The sequence below is a fragment of the Ruditapes philippinarum genome, unplaced genomic scaffold (assembly GCF_026571515.1).
Source record: "Ruditapes philippinarum isolate M1 unplaced genomic scaffold, ASM2657151v2 ctg1424_1_1_1_1, whole genome shotgun sequence".
Taxonomy (NCBI): Eukaryota; Metazoa; Mollusca; class Bivalvia; order Venerida; family Veneridae; genus Ruditapes; species Ruditapes philippinarum.
The window spans coordinates 108,098-128,830 of record NW_026862094.1 but is presented as its reverse complement, the minus strand read 5'-3'; the positions used below and the strand labels follow the sequence as shown (position 1 = coordinate 128,830).

Here is a 20,733-nt window from a genome sequence, read left to right as displayed (position 1 = left end):
CATCATGCAGTTCTGGTGGATAGCAAAGATCAACCTCCAGGATAAATCCATGGTCATATCTCTCGATTTCGTACCAGGATAGAAAACAAAACCCGTACGCTGGGAGTCGTGCCGAGATCATCGTTGAGGTATACAGCCGTTGAAATCCAAAAAGTCAATGTAACTGGTCTCCTCGTCTTCATTGAATGTACCATTTGGCATTTCGCGATTGTTCGCTTTCGCATAAGCCGGATTTCCAATGACAGATATCCCACCTGCGAAAGATTGTCAATGTATTTATAAAATTAAATAATGATCTGTTCAAGCTGTATTTTGATGCATGTAAGAGGTATGTCGCATTGATAATAATAATAATAGAAACTAGATATTTCTTTCATTTGACATATTATTAAATAATATCAATTAATATGCATGATTCTTTTATAAAACAAACAAATAAATAAGTAAGCAACTGCGTACCCCTAATAGCATTTTCTATCATGAGATGGGAAGTCTGAAGCTGAATCCTAGTGCCAATGAAACGTAGGGCACTTTCCAACGCAAAGCATGCCAGAGTGTTAAACCTCATAGGGTCCAGTCTAAGGTCTTTTATCACCGCTGTTCTGAGCTTGCTGATGATGTCGGCCGTGAATAAACAGTCTGTGATCAGTGCAAGCTCCATTATTTTAAAGGCTTTTTTCATCAGCTGAGTCCCAGACTCTTTGAACAACCCGGTATTCCTCTTCGGACAGTGATGACCCCTCGACACAGTCCCCAAAATTTTCAATTAGTGGCAGGTCTGTCTCCGCTAGTTCATCTGGGCCTTTAATATAATCCCTACATAAGGCTATCTTACAAAGTCTGTGTTGAGTAATTGAGTGTGGCCAATACTTATTGGCATGAAGGAAAGCTTCGTGACCCTCTTCCGCTTTAAGTCCGTCTACAAGTGACGTCAGTGAATCCTTAAAAAAGTTTTTAAAATCTATAAAACGGCACCTGTCGATGGTCAAACCGGCGTAGGAATCTATTGTTTTTGGGATGACACTTATTTTTTTCACTCCATAAATCTCGGCTGCACGCATTAAGATTCTGCCGTCGTATGCGGAGAGATCGTTAATAACGACAACAAGATGGTTAGGTACCCTCAGCTTCAAATTACAGCCCATACAAGCCCTGCCTCGAATTTTCCCTGAAATAAAGTAATGAAATGGTAGTAAAGATGTTAGTTGTATAGTTTTTGTTAGCAATATCTAAACAAAGGTCCTGTTTAAGCATTTAGCATTTTCAGCATTAAGCAATTTTAGCACTTAAGCTACTCTAGCAATTATATCAGTGCGAATATTAGTGCAATGTATTACAATTTTACTCAAAGTTGTTAGAACTGTTGAATTTTCTACCTGTTATGTGACAGTGGTCTAATGCTATACGCTGTCCGGGCAGGAACGTGTCGTCGCAGATATGGCATTTATCGTTGGACGCCTGAATGTTGCGAATCCCTTCATCGCAGTACTGTATTGGTTGATTTCGCCGCATAATCGCCAGTGCTTCTGTCTGCTCACGTTGCATGCATTGTAGAAACTCCTTCATGACTATACGTGTATCGTGGTGTGTAAAGAAAACTGGCTCTTTGGGGTAGCTATTATCAATGCTTATTCTATAATAAGCAAAAGCACAGGGATCATGAAATCTTTCTCTCACGATCGCACCTTCTGTTGGTTCATTGAGATCGAAGATTGGCCGACGAAAACACTCGAATCTTGCTACAATTACGAAAGGAGCTTCTAGTTGTAGATGGTGCTTTTTAAATTCAATGTAATCATTACCAATGCTTGGCATTTTTACGTTTAACGGGTCTAATAAATTACAATGCTCCATGTGCTGCTCTAGGTCTTTGGAGGAGTATTTAGCATTCAAACATCGCGGGCAAACGTACACTTTGTGCGTAGACGAGAGCTGATGGTGGACAAGAGTTCCAAGATCTTTAATGGCGCAATAGTGAGGAAATACCTGTTGGTCCGTGTCGTCTTGTTGCAGTACATTTAGCAACAGTAAGTTTGCATGTCCCCTCTCATTTCCGTTTGTGGACACATACAGAGGAAATACGGTACCATCGTCATATGCGAAAACGTTGACCGAAATTTTGTTTTCTTTTTCAAATTCTGGAATCTTTGTAAGTGTAACTGTATCGTTTTCGTCCATACTATCCGGAAATCTGTACATCCTTCTTTTGTCCTCAAATGCGGACCAGTGCACAGAATCACTATGTTCACTAGGTTTATGGTGTATGGCTGCAATGACAGCGTATATAAAACAGTTTTTACTATTTGCTGGCCTACCAGTGACATTTATCAGGGCACGTGTGCGCGATAATTCATGTGGAAGCTCGAGGTCGCCGCAGTTGCCACCCAAAGGATTGTATCTTAAAATAAAAAGTTCAAGAAGAAGCACCTCGTCTAGGACCCAGCCACTTTCGGACGAACAGTACGATTCAAGCGACGAATTTACTTTAAAATAAGCCTGATCAATCTGAGATGGCATTGTTTCGCTTGATAGCAGTATCTGCGACTTCGCTCTGAAACAAGGATAGTCTGTGTCCCTGAAATAGATTGCAATTTGTATTTACTTATGGACTTCACTGTTAAAGGGAGATAATTCAAATTCAGTAGTTTTTCACTATGACTCGCTTAAGCAGTTAATAATTTCGAAGCAAACTTCATGTTATTGCAACTTACAACTTAGATTAAGAATTAACAATGCTTAAAGTTACAAAAACCTTTTCTGATGAGAATATTCCCAAAATCTTCTTTTTTTCGATAATAAAGGGAGATAATAAAAAATGTGCGAGATATTCACCTTATATTTCCTTCGTTGTCGTACCGAATCATCCTGCATTTTGCATTCAAATACCAACGCACATTGGTCCATCTGCAAAGGGAAGTGAAATATATATACTTCTATAAACTGTTTGAATGAATATTTTATTCAATGGGTGCTCCAGAGGCATTATATTTTCTTGCTTCGGAAAAAAATTGATATCGATATTCATAATTATAATGTGTACATGTATATAAATTTGATAATCACATGCGTTTAAATTTAGTTCGTATTTATGCTATACATTAATTCACACACACATATTTGATGTATATAAATTACATGATAAAAATGTGTTACCTTTGTAAATGCGTCTCTAGGTTCCAACTTATTTGTTGTCGTTTCCCGTCAAACAGCGCCAACAGGGAATATTTTTCTGTGCCACTTGGAGTAACCGATATCTCTATACCAGCGTTTCCGTGTATCGGTCTTGATGTTTGCTGAAAGGCCGGATCCATGTTCGGCGCACCGGATGGTCCTGGAATTGGATCACTAGAAGCACGAACGGCGTTAGATGAATCACTAGAATTACTATTCCGGTCCACCGGAAGCAACGCCGATTTACCAGTTATTTTCCTAAGTGCTTTCACTTGAGGCAGTGTTAGATAGTCATCCTTGAAATGTCTTCTTGCGTGAGCAACAAGCTGTTCTCTGTTGTCCACAAAATTTTCACCACATATTGGACAAGCGTTCTCATGGGACCGTTGCATATGAAGGTCCAGATATTTTCGTGATTTAAACTTCTTCTGGCATAAAGTACATTGCTCTGTCATAGCAGCACATTGTAGCATATGTCTCTTTAATTCACACGGTTTCCTGAACTCCTTTTTACAAGTTTGACAGCGTTTTTCCTTTTTTTTATCACACACTGCCGATCTCTGGTGTTTTATTGAATTCGATTTATTAAAAAATTGCTTTCCACATTTTGGACACACAGAACCATCCAGTAACTTTTCATTTAGTTTTCTTAGCTGATCTCGCACTTCCGGTGAGCTTGGTTCATACGTTACGTTTTCATCATCTGGGAATAGAAGGTTTCTTATGAACTCGTTTTCGTCGCTGGAATTTGCCATACCTGATGTGACAGTGTGTAATAATAAATTAATGTATCAGACCTGAAGTGACCGCTTTATATATATTTATTTATTTGTATTGTGTTGTGGTTACACAATTTGTAATGTATGTACATGTTCGGGGGCTTAACTGTAGCGAACATGTATAATCTAGTGACGGTAACTCATGTATGTACATGATCGGGGCTGCTAGGCTTAACTGTAGCAAACATGTATAATCTAGTGACGGTAACTCATGTATGTACATGATCGGGGCTGCTAGGCTTAACTGTAGCAAACATGTATAATCTAGTGACGGTAACTCATGTATATACATGATAGGGGCGGCTAGGCTTAATTAACTCTAGAGAAGATGTATAATCTTGTGACGGTAATACATGTATATACATGGTTATATCATCAGAACAGACAATATCCCGTCTTTGTAGCCTGAGGGGCGTCCTGCATTGTTTACATTAGCATGAGAAAATACACATAAAATATACTTAAATGGTTAAAGCCCCACTAGCGCTCAGAAATGAAAATATCAATAGATTGCCGCACATTTTCAAATACACATACAATATACTGAAATGGTTAAAGCCCCACTAGCGCTCAGAAACGAAAATATCAATAGATTGCCGCACATTTTCAAATACACATAAAATATACTGAAATGGTTAAAGCCCCACTAGCGCTCAGAAACGAAAATATCAATAGATTGCCGCACATTTTCAAATACACATACAATATACTGAAATGGTTAAAGCCCCACTAGCGCTCAGAAACGAAAATATCAATAGATTGCCGCACATTTTCAAATACACATAAAATATACTGAAATGGTTAAAGCCCCACTAGCGCTCAGAAACGAAAATGTCAATAGATTGCCGCACATTTTCAAATACACATAAAATATACTGAAATGGTTAAAGCCACACTAGCGCTCAGAAATGAAAATATCAATAGATTGCCGCAGATTTTCAAATACACATAAAATATACTGAAATGGTTAAAGCCACACTAGCGCTCAGAAATGAAAATATCCTCAAAGAAATACAATGAAAAGTGGTGACAATGTAACGTTATCAAAATCCGCAAAATTACTATCTTTGTTTACAATGATATGTGTCCCTATTAATTCTTGTATTTAAAATAGCACACAAATGAATAGTACATGTTTATCGAGCTTGTTTATATTAAAACAAGACTAAAACTATAATAGTCAAGAGTTTTTTATGCACATATTTTGCTTCAATTCATAGAAAGCGCTTGAAATCGATCTATGCATGTAAGAAATGTAAACAAGAAGCATTGGAAACATTGCAAAACGAGTGCTTTAAATATTCATAAATGAACAATGATTTTGAAATAGCAATTACTTTCAGTAGAAACATTTTATTAATATATCCAAAAAAAACATGATTCCGAGAGCTAATGTGCCTGTAAGAAAATGAAAAAGTTCTACTCACTTTTCAAGACTTATGGGGTAACTTGTAATTAATACATTTTCCAAAGATAATACGGCTCTACAGGCCCGGTACTGCCGTTTTCCCTGAAAACCAATAATTCTGTTGAAAACAGCCTCCTTAATTAATCGGTTGTCATCTGTCATTCGACAACGTCCGTTTTTTATTGAATACTGTATGCACTGAATTGCAACACTGATGTTATTGAAAGTGCTTTTGTCTGTCTTAACCAGAATGTGATTTTCATAGATATGTCTGTTTATGAATATCATTTTAAGGTATAATTATATATAAATATATATCCGTAAACACTTTTTGATACATAAATAATTACAGAAACGTATACATCTCTTGTTTATTTTAATTTTTTTGTTTTGTTTTGGTTGTTTTTAATTTGTTTTGTTTTGTATTTTTTAATACAAACGTTGTTAGGTAGGGGCGGTGCCAGAGAAGGCGTGGCACTTGAGTAAAGTTAAAATTATTACATCAACGCTCAAAATTTTTCTCATTCAAGGTAAGTAGTAAAGCTTTATCCCGTCTTTTAATGGTAATTTGAAAAACAACAACAAAAAAAAACACATAAAACGGCACAATCAGATCATTCAATTAGTACCAATAAAAGGTACCATTTATCTTATTTAGTACTGAATGCTACATTGAATTGTAACGTGTCAGTACTATTTTCCCACGTGATTTATATCCTTTTATCTCTTTTGTCTAGCATTGGCACAATCAGTGTCAATTCAGTGTACCGAACGTGACACGAGTACAACGTGCCACGAGACGCCGCGTCTCAGCTACGTTTTGATTGGACAATGTATATTATGTGTTTGTTTTGTATTGTTTTAGCGACCCTTTATATCTGTTGCTTTTTATCAAACCGTCACAAATCTACATCATATACTTTAGTGTAAGGTCGATTAAAAAAAACAACTTAAAAATGGCTTCAAATTGTGTTTCTCTCGATATTGAAAATTACTTGAAAATGGACATAGTGAACGGAAAGGCTGTTGGAACTATAATAAATGTGCGTTCAGGCACTCAGGTTACACTTTCTAAAATGGGGCTGATTCGATTATGTTCTTCAATCGGGGTAATTGTGGACACCTGCGAGCAGGCGGCATTATATCAGGATAATGTTGGACGAAATGCACTGATGCCGATCGATCTGACCGACGAGAACAAGGAAAATGTTGATTCAGGTCTGCCTGGAATCAGCCAGCTAAGGATGAGACTGAGGTATTCCGATTGCTCGGATGTTGCCGTCGTCATAAGTGATGACGAAAGTGGCCAATCCGCAGACGAAGACAACCAGGACCAGTCTAGGTCATCGGACATGCGCTGGGAAGAGCCTGAACAAGAAAACAGTGACTGGTGGTCAAGTGAGGACAGTGACATGGACACAACCCAAGGTTCAGATGATGTGTTCCTTTTATGACTGCCAGACGTTATTCTGCAAAAAATTGCACATCACCTTAAAATGACTGATTTGTTCCATTTTAAACTGACTTGCAAGAGATTGCATTATGTGACAGACAGTAGCATATTCTGGATAACGAAAATAAGAAAAGAATATGACTGCGCTTTTGAAATTGACAGGCCAAATCAGAGCAAGGAAGTTTTTAGACTGTTGAAAGAGTGTTATTCGGGGGACGGCGAATTCTCGTTGTAGTATGTGTAAAAAAATCAGTGAAGGATTATATTTATTTTTGATGTCTTTTCTTTTCAGTGTTTTGTAGTTGTTCTTTTTTTTTTCTTTTGATATTTAACCTGTCAAATTTTGCCAGATTATGTCTTTATTATTTATTTTAAATCGTCACTGTTCTTTGCCATTAAACCTGTTATATACTGCAATCAAATGTTTTGCGTTCTAACTTGTTATCTGCATTATTTAATGCGTTCAGCCACTGTTGCCCTATTAATCATTTCTCGAAGATAATGATCACACATTTTGTATAGACGAACGTGATTATCATTCTTCGTAACGTTACTGTAAATATGCTATTGTTCCTCCAATAGGCCTATTGTTAAAGCTTGCCATATAATAGAAGAAAAACTAAGCATCCATCGAAGATTAAAAGTGATCCATGAAAATTAATGATGATAATGCTATTTTTATATAAAGCTAAACGTATTCTTATTTTTTCTTCCGTTAAATGGCAAGACATTAATTCCCGGTAATAGGAGACCATGTATAGAACATGAAGGTCTGGTTCACGGACAACAGAGTAAAACGAAAATGAATATTTCACTGATTTATTTTCGATTTTAAACAATATTCTACACTGGTAAAACTATCTAGTAAGAATAACAATTAAACAAAAACATGCATCATCCGGTGTATATTTTCGTGTGTCATGACTCGGTGTATTGTCGAAACTTCTAACACCCATTTTAATTATAATACTATGTAATAAGACAACCAATTTATGACTAGCTGAAAGGCAAATGTGTGGGGGTGTTAGAACTTTCGCTTAGTATATAACTGAAGCATTCCACGAAAAAACCCGTCTTTATACAAAAAAAAATTAAATGAGCCGTGTCATGACAAAACCAACATAGTGGGTTTGCGACCAGCATGGATCCAGACCAGCCTGCGCATCCGCGCAGTCTGATCAGGATCCATGCTGGTCGCTATCAGTTTCTCTACTTGTAATAGGGTTTGTAAAGGATCCATGCTGGTCGCAAACCCACTATGTTGGTTTTGTCGTGACACGGCTCAAATTAAGATAACCAAGAATTCATGAAAGAAAATCTGCCATCTTTAAGTCTGACATCTTCACTATTTCAAAGATTATAGTGTAGGTAATCAAACGAGTTTTAAAACTTGTCATTTACACTTTACTATGACATATATGAGACAAAATATAGAACACCGGGAAACAAAATATAGAACACTTGGAACGTTGGTTGTCACGTCAACACAGATAACAATTCTTTGAAATGTTTCGTCTTAGATACTTAACTCATACACACCAGAAACACTAACGATTCATGCACATATACTGCGGCACATTTTTCTACTCATTTAATATAGAAAGACATAAGAAATTACTATTTATACATGATGTAACAGAAAGAAATCATACACAGAAAATCCCAGTGCCAATAAGTGACACACAACTAAGTAGCACTCTAAGAAAACACATGGTGTCCACAACTAAGTAGCACTCTAAGAAAACACATGGTGTCACATCAGAAATAAAATACACACACACACTGGCGCGAGCTTATTTTTACCACGATATTTGTAATCTTTGGACTTGCCTCCGAGCCCTCTGTGGTCGTAGTGCCCTATGGGGTTGATTAATCACAAGCTCTCTACCTCCTTGAAATCTACGATGTTGTTGTTGTTGTTGTTGTTGTTGTTGGAGAGGATGAGGCTGCCAATTAAAACCCTTCAGAAATTTTACAACCAGTGCGACTGTCACCAATATGCATAGTTCTGTAAATTTACAAATATTAAAGTTGTAATGTCGGCAACGGATATATCATAACAGATTCCATGCTTACACTTGGACTTGTTCTTGGTTTACAGCAAATATACGCCCGTTGTCTCCTATAACGCAATAGCAACAGTACTAGGAGCACGAATAAGACCAGGACAGTTACCGCTAAAGTTGACAACAGCCCATATGTCCATCTGGGGATCGAACCACTGTCTGTAAAAAGGTTGAAAATACAGTGCAATCCTGACCAGAATGATCAAATCTCAACAGAATTAATCTATAATTTAGGTGCATTACATTCTTATAACACAAATGGCAACAAATAGTTAAATTTTCAACAACAAAAAAAAAAATCGAATAAATATGACCTCAAGTTGGAAAGGGAAGTTAAAAAGTTGTGCTGTACATAAAAATGCACGCATCCGCATTTAAAATAATAGTTTATTCAAACTGCAAATTATATAATTAGTTTTAAAGGCGTAAATAAAACAAATATTATGTAAGTACCTTGCAAACTTGAGGATGCACTATAGGTTTCAGCTGCTGTAGTTGTGGTGCCATGGATGCTACCTTTTACCTGCCAGACTGCCTCGTAGAGCTCTGTCGTGAAATCTATTGACCCAGTTGTGGTTCTGCTGCTTCCGGAAATTTTCGATTCTGACCTTGCTGTAGGAACCTGCAGATAAATGTCTTTTGTTAATTAAATATAATTATAATACCAGGGATCTATCAAACGTGTTTTCTGCTAAAAATATACAGACAGTTCGAGCAGAAGGCAATGCAAAAAGAAGAATTTACCGAACAAATGAGGTTTCATACATTGTATTTTAATATCGGAGACGCTGCACAGAAACATGCAGGGCTGGATCCTTTCATGCACTTTTCGGGGGAGATAAAAAGTAAATATCATTTTCAAGGATTTAACACTTAACATTTCATCGTAAAATTTAAAATAAAAAAAGAATGTGTGACTTACAGCGACTGTACATTTCTCTCCGTTAACCATCATTCGCTCATGGATAGACTTCGAACAGGTGAAACAATCCTGATCTGCGCCGTAAAGCGTCAAAAGGCCCCCTTCCGGAAAGTGGCAGGAGCCGTCCCAGCTGTGTACTATAAGACGACGGATTTTAGAACCTTCTCCACTCCACCTGGAACTACACCTCAAATCAATACCATCTTTCCCTTCATCTTCTGTCACACATAAACTACTGCTAAATGCAAATAGCGCCGTAAGGCTAATCAAAATATAAAGCTTTTCCATTTGTTCTATAACAGATGAATTTCCAAGGGTCAAGTGATTTAAAAAGACCTTCAGCATTTGCTTATAAACTGTGTTGTCACGTGACTAAAAGGGCCTGGGTACCAGCTGACAGGTGGTCTCCAACTCTGCTGGAGATAAGCAGACGACAATCAGGCGGGCGCCTTTGATCAAAAGCCGACGTTTCATGTTGTGTACTAGTACTGAGAGTGTGTCGCAATAATAGATAATTTTTGTGACATAAAACTGTGTCATCTAAAATTATTGATTTGATTCTTGTCATATAATTATATTGTTTCACAATTTTCAGTAATGTGTATCTTTGACACTTAACAAGAAGAATCAGTAGAAAAACCACAATAATATTCATAATAATAATAATCAGTGCTTCAATCATAAATCGTCATTATTATTATTATTATTATTGCAATATATGAAACAAAAATGCTTTTGTGTTTTGCATTTCTTGAGTAAGGAGAGCAATGCTGTTAAGTGGGGCGCCAGATGTCAGAAGCAGACGACACTAAGGCCAGTGCCTTTGATAAAAGGCCGACAGCTCCTTTTTGAATACCGGTATTGAAAGTTTGGCGCAATAATAGATATGTGGAAAGTTTTGATGTCAGTGTCGGTGCGCATTTCTCGAAATTATTTGTAAAAATGTTCCAGTGGGAATTAACGCTTGAAGATAACAATTTATAGCAAATATATTAAACATCAAAAACTGGCATAAAATAAAACTTTGTTATCTAAGATCCTTGATATGATTCTTGTTACATTATTTTTTTATTGTTTCACGATTTCTAACTAATTACAAAAAGGAGCAGCAAAAAAAAAATAAAAATAAATAAATAAATAAATAATTATTATTATTGCATTATATGAAACAAAATATGTTTTTGTGTTTTGCATTTCTTGTGTACAGAATAAGGGGCTAACGAAAAAAAACTACTAGTTTTTTTTCAAGTGGTCACGTGACTTAATCCTTGGTTGCGAAGTGACGTAACGTATTATTCTTGCGAATGTTGGCATGTACATGTATTGTGTATGTTTATATATGCTTACTTTAGGCTAGGGGTAGTTAATTGGCGAAATATGACTGAAAATTATTTGTATGATTATTTTGGTGTTATGATTATTTAACAAGTCAGAACTGACCAAACATTACCAAATAGGCTGAATTGGTCATTTTCACACCTGTTCGTAATCTACTAGCAAGTGACAAGACAACAATGGTTTTACGTGCACACTTTAATTACAATGAAAGCAAAACATGAAAATCAGACACGCACAAACATAATGATACGGGGAAAAACAACATTAATTATTTAATAGTTATTGCAATCAAAGTTTTTTTAATCAGTAATACTTGTAAAGAATGCTAAACTAAATAATACTGTACATAATACAGTCTATGTACACAACCAAGATTTATACATGATTCAATCACAAAGACATTAAGGCAGGATCAATACAGATTTAAGCTTATGATATATTTTAAACAATGATTGATGTTTTCATTTAAAACTAAATAATACTCTAAAAAATGCAGTCAATGTACACAACCAAGATTTATACATGATTCAACCACAAAGACATAACTTTAGGCAGGTTTAATACACATCAAAACGTAAAACATATTTTAAACAATTTTCACGCCACGCGTTTCATCAATTTCCATCAAAGCATCATATTCAGCATAAAAAATACAAGCAACATTTTGCGCAAGAGAGCTGCCAAATTTCACGTGCATTGATAGCGTTCCACTGTGTTGTAGCTCAAAATGAAATGGCTCTTCTATAATTGGAGCAAGATCGAATACGTATATAGCCCTTCCATTTTTTAGGTCAGCTCTGTTTATACCGACATTCCCACGGTCTTTGCCGCTGATACCACCCATTGCTGTGTATAATGGCCGCCCTTTGCCAAATCCGTACATCCGGTCGAACACTTCCGCTGTCAGATCTTGGTTGTAGTTTACATTGATTGGGCACCCTGAACAAGGTATACCATTTACATAAAGACTTATTTGGCGAACATCAAAGTGTTCCATGTTAAATGGGTTCAATTTCAGCGAGCCCAGCACTGCAGCGCTATCTGCAAAAGAAACTATAACCAACTTTGGCAGGTAGGAAGCGTTAATATGATCCCATGAAAACACACTCTGACCGCTAGCAATATTAGCACTTTTCGTTTCGGTTCTTATGTAGGGATACTTGGCAGTGAGCCCCTTGTGTACCTTACTATGAGCGACCAGTATGGCTGGATTCGGTTTACATTTCAGTATTCTAAGGTAACAGTCGAGTAGTTTTACTTGATATCCACCATTATTATTGTCTTCATCGCTTATTAGACAAAACTCTGCGCTGTTCCGATGAAGCACGATTCTCAAATGAACGCCATTGATAAGGTAACGATCAAGTTCCATTAGGTCATTCAGTGGAAGCCCTACCATGTCAAATGGCTTAGAACCACGACCGACTTTGTATCGCTGGAACAATGAGAAATTACCTGCAGTAAAGGAAGGCAAATAAAATTAATAATAGTTTGAGCATAGCAAGGCATGGCATGGCATAGCATAGCAAAGCATTTCATAGCATAGAATAGAATAGCATAGCATTAGCATTAGCATTAGCATTAGCATAGCATAGCATAGCATAGCATAGCATAGCATAGCATAGCATAGCATAGCATAGCATAGCATAGCATAGCATAGCATAGCATAGCATAGCATAGCATAGCACTGTGTAAAGATATTGTTTCCTTTTTGATAGCTCTATTTTACTTCTTTATTAACTTGTCAAGTTTATTTATCAATACCAAAAACGATAAACAATAAAATAATTTAATTCATTCATAAGAAATCAGTAATAATCAGTAATAAATGGACACATGTTGCATACAGCAACTTACCTGCGTTAGGATTTGTTTCTGCCGGAAAACCCGAATCATTTCCAGAAAATAGTTCACTCTCTGACAGTGTTCCATTGCCAGTGTTCACGCCACATCGAAATAACTTGTTGAAAAAGCTTTTGTAGGGGTATAAGTCTCCGGAACTGGAAACAAGCGTTCTATTCATGTATATGTCAACCTTTTTGAACATTGAATGGAAAAACAGATCACATGGAGATATTTTAACATCCTCGCTGCATGCAGTACCGTCTGCATTGAGAATTTGAGCTCTTACAAATAGTCGGGAAGACGGTAATTCACAATAGCTATCTCCTTGAAGAGATGTTTCGAACTCCAGCGGAGCGTCAATGCCACCAAACTGACTTACTGGTCTGATGTCTTCTTGATAGTAATTCTGTACGGCGACTTGGTTCGGGTACATACGGAATATATCCAGGGCTTCAGGCGCACTTTCACTACCGCTTAGTGGAGAAATAACCGACATTATCCCGACTTACTGAATATATCGTTGAGTGTCCTGTAACTAAATTTCTTAGAGTCTTTTACACCGATTTTCTTCACTCCTTGTTCCTGTCTGTGCTTTTTTCTTTTCTGCTTTTGTAATGAAGTAGAGCTAGTGGTAGCAGTAGAAGTAGATGCCCGGACTACGTCTTTAACACTCAGCTGCTTCGGCAGACTTTCTGTATCTTGAATTTTTCTTTTTTTAGCTCGAAAGTCGGCCTTTGATTTTGAACTGATTTCACTCTCGGCTTGATCAACCGTCTCTTCAACAGGTGACACGAAACGAAGTTTCACGTCTGCAGGATTTCTTACATGCACAGTACTCCTTTTTCCTTCTGACAATGGACGACGTGGAACTTTGCTCTGATATATCCTTTCCCAAGCCTGGAAATCCGGGATGTACAGAAGTCGGGATTGTTCACCTCTAGTATCCATGCTGATTTATACGAGTGTGTGTATGTGTGATTCTATTGGTGTATTGATATTTATTATTTAACCACGATTGATCATGCGTGTGACGTAGCCAATTAACGATAGGATAACGTTTGATTGGCGTTTGCTAATTGGAGCATTTAAAATGTAAAGTTACGCCTACTGTACAATCTATCAGTGCTGTAGCTCTCTTGCCTGTTGCAGAAAGACTATAAATGTGAATGCATTTTATCTCATGACCATAAACTCTTTTGTAAAAGCAACAATTTTCAATAGTGTCAACAGAAAACATGCGCCCCCCCTCTGCAGTTCGTACCCCGTCCCCCAGGCAAATCTTTCTCAATAGCTGAACCTTTTTGCCCCCGACCACTGAAAAGTCCACAATGTTTGAACATACGTACAATTCCCGTCCATTAAGTTGCATGTCGTCATGGTCACAATTCACTGTCAACCCGACCAATGCGACGGACCACCTTTTGCCGTTTTTCAATACAAGACTTTCGTCCATTACCACTCGGAATTCGCAGCCATTATTAAGAGGATACAACTGAATACAGTCTTTACTGTTTATGTCAACATGGAACTGCTCCATCACTGTTCATTAATTAGTCATTACATCATGAATATCATCATTTACGATTACTGCTTATTGAAGACTTCAATATCCACCTGTCGAAGCTTGGTCCAAGGCCGCGGTATCGAACTAGCACCAACTGCCCCTTTCCTGATTTTTTCGTCTTGAGTATTTTTTCAATTTCCCATTCCTGTATGTTGTCAAGATTCTTCCGCACTCGTTGCAGTTCCGCTTCATAATAAGTTGATTCTATTGGTTTTTCTTCGAGGTCCATCAGATAATACACTGGCAAGTTATCACGGTAGACCCGCCCTCGTATTCTGTAGATCTGAGATGTGAATTTTTGGTTGTAAGATCTTTCAAATGTACGCTTAGCCAAGCTGACCCTTACCAGATCTCCTACACTGTATTTAAACAATCTGACTTTTCGCCGCTCACCACTCTTACTGCTACTAGCATTTTCTACGTACATCAAATTCCAGAGCCTCGCTTGGTTTGACTCTGAAACCTCGCTTGGACTGAGTCCAAATAGTGATGAATGCACGCGGTGATTGTAACTGTGCACCAACATTTCCAGCACAGGAACATACGAGAACGATCTGTTCTCGTAGCACCACTTGTATATAGCGCCTTTCAGAGTTTGATTAAAACGCTCCACAGGCTGACACTTCAAGGCGGACGCACTGAAATACTGTTTAATCCCTAGGCGCATTAGAAGGTCTGTCACGGGCTTGCATCGGAACTCCATGCCCCTGTCCGATCTGCAACGAGCCGGTTTCGGGCCCGAGGTCAGAATGTCTTCTAGAGCACTGGCCACTGCTTGTCCTGTCTTAGAGCGCAGAGGCCTTACGAATGCATACCTGCTAAATACATCAATGACAGTGAGAAGATATCTGGTTCCCTTGTTGTACCGGAAGCGCCTCATTTTCATCATGTCGCATAAATCCATATCATATTGCATGTGAATACCGCTCACTCTTATTCTGTTTCTTTTGAACCGCCTGTGAACTCTCCTGGTCGTGCTGTAAGTATCCTGTGATTCTAAAAACTCAACTATTTCTTTATTGCTGATATGGAATTTTCCTTCTCTGTCTGCTTCCCTTTTCAATCGTTGCCGCCCACCGAAACTGGCCGGGTGCGAAGGGTCGGTGTAAATACGTTTAAGGTATTCCAGTTTAGTTTCATTGCCCGTCTCTCTCATTTTTTCTCTCTGACGACAACCAACCGCTTGATATAGATTGCACCGGCTTCCTATACTTCAGCCCCGGTGCCGGAAGAACACAACCTAGAGCCGAGGCTAACAACGCAACCCAAAGTTCTTTATTAGGCCCGTCCGGACGAACAGAGAGATTCACTGCTGCCACAATGATAATACCGTAGATTGCAATAATCTGTGCAAGGAAGGTAAATCGATTCTTCGGGATACTCTGGGCGCACACCATGCAGTCATCGCTGGATTTAGTACCATTTAAACTTGAAACTTCGACATATTTTGTAGTAAGCGGTCTAGCGAATTCACTGTCTTCAATACTGAGAGACAGATCTTCTTCGGCCTCACTGGGTGATATAATTTCGTTTGCAGCCATGTTCATTATAATATCATTAAAGATGTACCTATATCAGTCAATGTTTATCTGTTAATTTCTTTTCTGTTCTAAGTGCGAAAAAGGATCAGCTCTTCAATCATTTCAATACACCAGTCTGTCTAATCCGGCTATTTTATCTTAACAATACACTTGAAAGTATGGATTACCTAAACCATACCTTAAACAATGTGCATTGAAATAGAATCCTTTCTTATAATTACATTTCAATTCTCCATTCTTTAAGAAATGATTACATTTCAATGCCCATTGTTTAAGACGATTGGATAATAATAAATAAAGATTAATCCTGTTACGATTTTCAATACAACCATTATTTCGGGCGATTATGATTATCTCGGATTAGGATTAAATGACGTATAGTTTAATATTTCAATGCCCATTGTTTAATATTTCAATGCCCATTGTTTAAGATTTTAATGCCCATTGTTTAAGATGATTGAATAATCATAAGTAGAGATTAATCCTGTTTAGTTTTTTCAATAAAACCATTGTTTCGGGGATTAGGATTATCAAGGATTAGGATTAAATGACGTCATAATTAATCCCTGGTTCAAAACGGCATGATTGAAAACGGCACACCATCATAAATCATATACTATTGTTAATTTATTATATTTACTAACAGTGTGAAAAATAGAAATGTACGTCTAAACAGAATTTTCTCTGTATATCTAAAGAAGTGGTCAGCTATTTTCACTGTACGTTTAACTTGTCAGCAGATTCTTCTACATGTTTAACTGGTCAGCAGACTCTACTGTACGTTTAACTGGCATGACTAAATAGAAAAAGAAGAAAATACGACAAAAACACTTAAATAGTTTCCAAGGGGCAGGTCGTGAAGTGGTAGCACACTTGGTTCAAGCGAGCGAATTGGTTGCAAACTTGACAAAATGGCGAACACGGCGTGATTTTTCGAAACGGGTGAACGAATTATTGCCAGGCGAGTGGGTTTCTTTCATATTTTGACGTTCATAAGTATGTCTATTCCACAATGTAATATATATGCCTTACACGGTTAAAGGTTTCAGCATCCTAAATTCTGTTTTGACGAAGATATTGTAGATATAAACTGATCATGTAGATATTTTGAAATTTGACATAAGACTGTTCTTGTCGTTTTTTCTCCTAATTTATTCGAATTTGTAAGTTTTGAACTGCATTTAACAATAACAAAATATGTTTCTGTCAATGCTGTACAAATAGTTTAGTTTGCAAGTCCGAAGATAACGTTCAATACACAAAAATATCTTGTTCAAGCACATTTTGGTTGCAGACTTATACTTCAAGCATTTTTGGTTGCAAACTTATTCTTATTCTATTGAAATCCATAGTAAAACTTTTCAAAAGGAGTGTAGAAGGTTATATTTATTAACCAATTTTCAATGGCAATTATTGACATAATTTATGTTCTGTTACTTGTTTTTGTTATAAATGTTATTTATACTTTCTTCTTTTACAACAATTATGCACTTTTTGTTTCAAATTACATGGTTCTCAGTTCAATACTATAATCATCAGTAAAAGCCTGCAAACAAAATAATAGCATATAGAAAAATATTTATTGGTATTTCAAATCTAAAATCTATCATCATATGTAAAATGCAAATGAAAACTACATACAAAACAAACGTATGTGAAAGTACTGTTGTATGTAAGTGAATTATTTTCATCATAAACATAAGGACATGTGCACACACACGATGTTACTCGAAAAAATGTCCAAAGTTTATCAAAACCACAAGAAATATTAATTTGTTTGTTTCGTATGTAAAGATCAGTAGTTGCTTTAGACATAAAGTATGTAAATGCACTTAAAATATTTTCACAAACCAAAAGTGAAAATGATATGCTTGTTTACAATATTTCGGATTTAAGGTACATCCTAATTATGTCAATTGGTATTCTAAAGATGATTTTGATTATTACTTCATAATATAAATGATATACGATTGTTTATTTACATTGACTTATACGTGACAAAACTACTTGAAGTCATTGTTCGAGTTATGGAATTTGGAAGATGTTTCGATTGGTCAATAATAAGGAACATTTTAAAGAATGCCATTGGGTCAATGTTAATATAGTTTTTATCTACTATATAATCAAATTCATTTCAAATCTCAAAAAAAGAACAATAATGGAAGCTGTTTGTTGCCATTTTTTCTTCTTTTCCTTTACAGTTAGTCATGCCAAGATATAAAAAAAGTCCTATGACTTTGTAAAAAGAAAAGAAGTATATCGAGGAGAAAAAACACAACTGAACAATTTAGCATACACTGTATTGTGTTTTATATCTATTTGAAAGACCCTGTGTTAGGATATATCTGCACGCGTGCACAATTTGTATATATATTTCTTATAAGATGAGCGGGTATAATTGCCTTAATATTGCTAATTATTTTTGAAAAAATGATTAGTTATTCCTCGCTAAAATATGCATGCCACAATATTAACACAAAAGTTTGCAACCTAAAATGCTTGAAGTATAAGTCTGCTTGAACAAGATATTTTTGTGTATTGCACGTTATCTTCGGACTTGCGAACAAAAACCATTTGTACCGCATTGACAGAAATATATTTTGTTATTGTTAAATGCAGTTCAAAACTTACAAATTCGAATAAATAAGGAGAAAACCCGACCAGAACAGTCATATGTCAAATTTTAAAATATCTACATGATCAGTTTATATCTTCAATAACTTCGTCAAAACAGAATCTAGGATGCTGAAACCTTTAACCGAGTGTGGCATATATATTGCATTATGGAATAGACATACTAATGAACTACAAAATAACAAAGAAACCCACTTGTCTGGCAATAATTCGTTCACCCGTTTAAAAAAATCAAGCCGTGTTCGCCATTTTGTCAAGTTTGCAACCAATTCGCTCGCTTGAACCAAGTGTGCAACCACTTCACGTCCTGCCCCTTGGTTTCTTTTACATTTTAGTTGTTCTGGTTTGCGAGATGTAGAATATATTGTATTTAATTACATTACGATACAACTAAGAAATTCACGGCAAAATAACATATATTTTCCTAGATATCTAGTTGGTCAACAGTTTTCACTGTTAGTGTAACTGGTCAACAGATTTTACTATATGTTAACCCTTTGCCTCATATAGACGTGTTCTCACGCCATCTCATCCCACCCCTTTTGAAACTTCAAATAGTTAAAACAATGTTTATTTTATTCCCAAACACATATATTATTCGTTTGAGAAATGTTAGTAACTGAAAGGTGATCACTTTTTCGGCGCCGCCCTTTTATGTAAAAGATACATCGAGGGTGCCAAGAATATTTTGGATTTGTGAGAGGCTAAAAATGGAATCAGGTCGATCTTAATGTAACGAAAAGCCTTTCACTTTATCTCAATCGATTGAGAAGTTGCAGCACTTTGAAAACAGTTTTGATGGAACAAATCAAGACACTATAGTGATTTTGAAATTTCCCCTCGTTGCCATGGTAACAGAAAATCCAAAATGGAGCATGCCGTTACAAAAACTATGGTTCAGTTAACGTTTGTGTCAAGTTTGAACAGTATTAAACATTTTTTATTATTATAGTTTCATAGCAATTTGAACTTGTGTAACAGTGGGCTTTTCAATGAAAACGGCCATTTTTCACAAAATGCTTATGCAATGCGGTGATAGGTTAACTGGTCAGCAGATTCTTCTTTACATCTGACCTAATGCACAGTACCTTAAATCTGCTGACCATATAGTATAAGAGGAAAAGATGGCATTAACTACAAAGCAATTTTTACTTATATTGCAAAATATATAAGTATTTAAAATGACATTATGGTCATCCAATGGTTTCAATGAGTGAAAAGGTGAATTTCAAAATGAGTTTTTATATTGCAATTATTCCTTTTAATATAAAAAACCTAGTTCACATTAACAATAAACAATGCATGGATTCAAACGAAATTTTCAAAAATATCCATTAGAATTTACCTGTAACGTTCACTCCATAAAAAGAGTGGGACAGTCTTTTATATTTTAGGCAGAATCACCATTTTAACAGTAAATCTTTTGCAATGTCTTGTCAATTCTGCTCAACTTGACTATGAAAGTATGAGCATTAAGTCACTTTAACGGCAAGTATCATTATCCTCTTTACATCGGCAGTTTTAAAATCACTTTGGCTATATATAAAGCAAATATCACACAGAACCTTGTATATCTTAAATGTTTTTTTTTTTAATTTTTATTTACCACCTGTAAGAAATATGAAAGCGTTATGTTCACCATCCACCAAAAATAGCCGCATTTTAGATATAGATAAAAACCTAAAGGTGCGTCAATTTGGTTGGATATTCCAATAACCAACTACCTATTAGCTGGCAATCCCCGACTACATTCCAGCAGATAGTGGGTAATTCGAACGTTGCATGTTTTCCCCTTAAAATAATTATAATAATAAAAATACATGTAATAATAAAAACAGTAAGTGTTTTGCGGAATAAATAAAATGGATTTACGAAAGCAAGATAGATATGTTTTTAACATTGAAGCACCTTGTATTACTATGTCCACAAGGGGAATCAGTTGACTATAGAAGAATATGCTGACCAGTTAAACTTATAGTATAATCTGCTGTTAAATTCAACTTATAGTGAAA

The 20,733-nt window shown here is 36.3% G+C and overlaps 4 protein-coding genes across 5 annotated transcripts; all 4 read right to left on the bottom strand.

Moving 5' to 3' along the window:
* Positions 1–577: 577 nt before the first annotated feature.
* On the bottom strand, positions 578–4,747 carry LOC132717886 (uncharacterized). Its single transcript, XM_060701462.1, has 2 exons — positions 2,833–4,747; positions 578–2,575 (listed from the first exon to the last, which is right to left on the bottom strand). The coding sequence occupies exons 1-2, from the start codon at positions 2,862–2,864 to the stop codon at positions 1,342–1,344; spliced, it is 1,266 nt and encodes a 421-aa protein (XP_060557445.1). The 5' UTR covers positions 2,865–4,747; the 3' UTR covers positions 578–1,341.
* Positions 4,748–7,635: 2,888 nt separating this feature from the next.
* Positions 7,636–10,420, bottom strand: LOC132717885 (uncharacterized). Of its 2 annotated transcripts, none has more exons than XM_060701461.1 (3): positions 9,800–10,420; positions 9,331–9,499; positions 7,636–9,036 (listed from the first exon to the last, which is right to left on the bottom strand). In XM_060701461.1, the coding sequence occupies exons 1-3, from the start codon at positions 10,142–10,144 to the stop codon at positions 8,837–8,839; spliced, it is 714 nt and encodes a 237-aa protein (XP_060557444.1). In that variant the 5' UTR covers positions 10,145–10,420; the 3' UTR covers positions 7,636–8,836. The 2 variants fall into 2 exon arrangements, with proteins under 2 accessions (XP_060557444.1, XP_060557443.1); XM_060701460.1 differs by having other exon boundaries at positions 7,636–8,819.
* Positions 10,421–11,723: 1,303 nt separating this feature from the next.
* Positions 11,724–13,478, bottom strand: LOC132717881 (uncharacterized protein F54H12.2-like). Its single transcript, XM_060701455.1, has 2 exons — positions 12,995–13,478; positions 11,724–12,592 (listed from the first exon to the last, which is right to left on the bottom strand). Exons 1-2 carry the CDS (start codon positions 13,476–13,478, stop codon positions 11,724–11,726), a joined length of 1,353 nt encoding a protein of 450 aa, XP_060557438.1.
* Positions 13,479–14,556: 1,078 nt separating this feature from the next.
* On the bottom strand, positions 14,557–15,702 carry LOC132717880 (uncharacterized). The gene has a single exon (XM_060701454.1). The coding sequence runs from the start codon at positions 15,700–15,702 to the stop codon at positions 14,557–14,559; it is 1,146 nt and encodes a 381-aa protein (XP_060557437.1).
* Positions 15,703–20,733: the final 5,031 nt, after the last annotated feature.

Coding starts and splice junctions, on each gene's coding strand:
- LOC132717886 (XM_060701462.1), bottom strand. CDS start 2,864: ATGATTCGGTACGACAACGAAGGAAATATAAG. Junction 2,576..2,832: donor GACAACGAAGGAAATATAAG/GTGAATATCTCG, acceptor AATCTATTTCAG/GGACACAGACTATCCTTGTT.
- LOC132717885 (XM_060701460.1), bottom strand. CDS start 10,144: ATGCTGAAGGTCTTTTTAAATCACTTGACCCTTGGAAATTCATCTGTT. Junction 9,500..9,799: donor GAGAGAAATGTACAGTCGCT/GTAAGTCACACA, acceptor ATTTATCTGCAG/GTTCCTACAGCAAGGTCAGA. Junction 8,820..9,330: donor TGCATCCTCAAGTTTGCAAG/GTACTTACATAA, acceptor GTAAATTTACAG/AACTATGCATATTGGTGACA.
- LOC132717881 (XM_060701455.1), bottom strand. CDS start 13,478: ATGTCGGTTATTTCTCCACTAAGCGGTAGTGAAAGTGCGCCTGAAGCC. Junction 12,593..12,994: donor AGAAACAAATCCTAACGCAG/GTAAGTTGCTGT, acceptor CCTTTACTGCAG/GTAATTTCTCATTGTTCCAG.
- LOC132717880 (XM_060701454.1), bottom strand. CDS start 15,702: ATGAGAGAGACGGGCAATGAAACTAAACTGGAATACCTTAAACGTATT.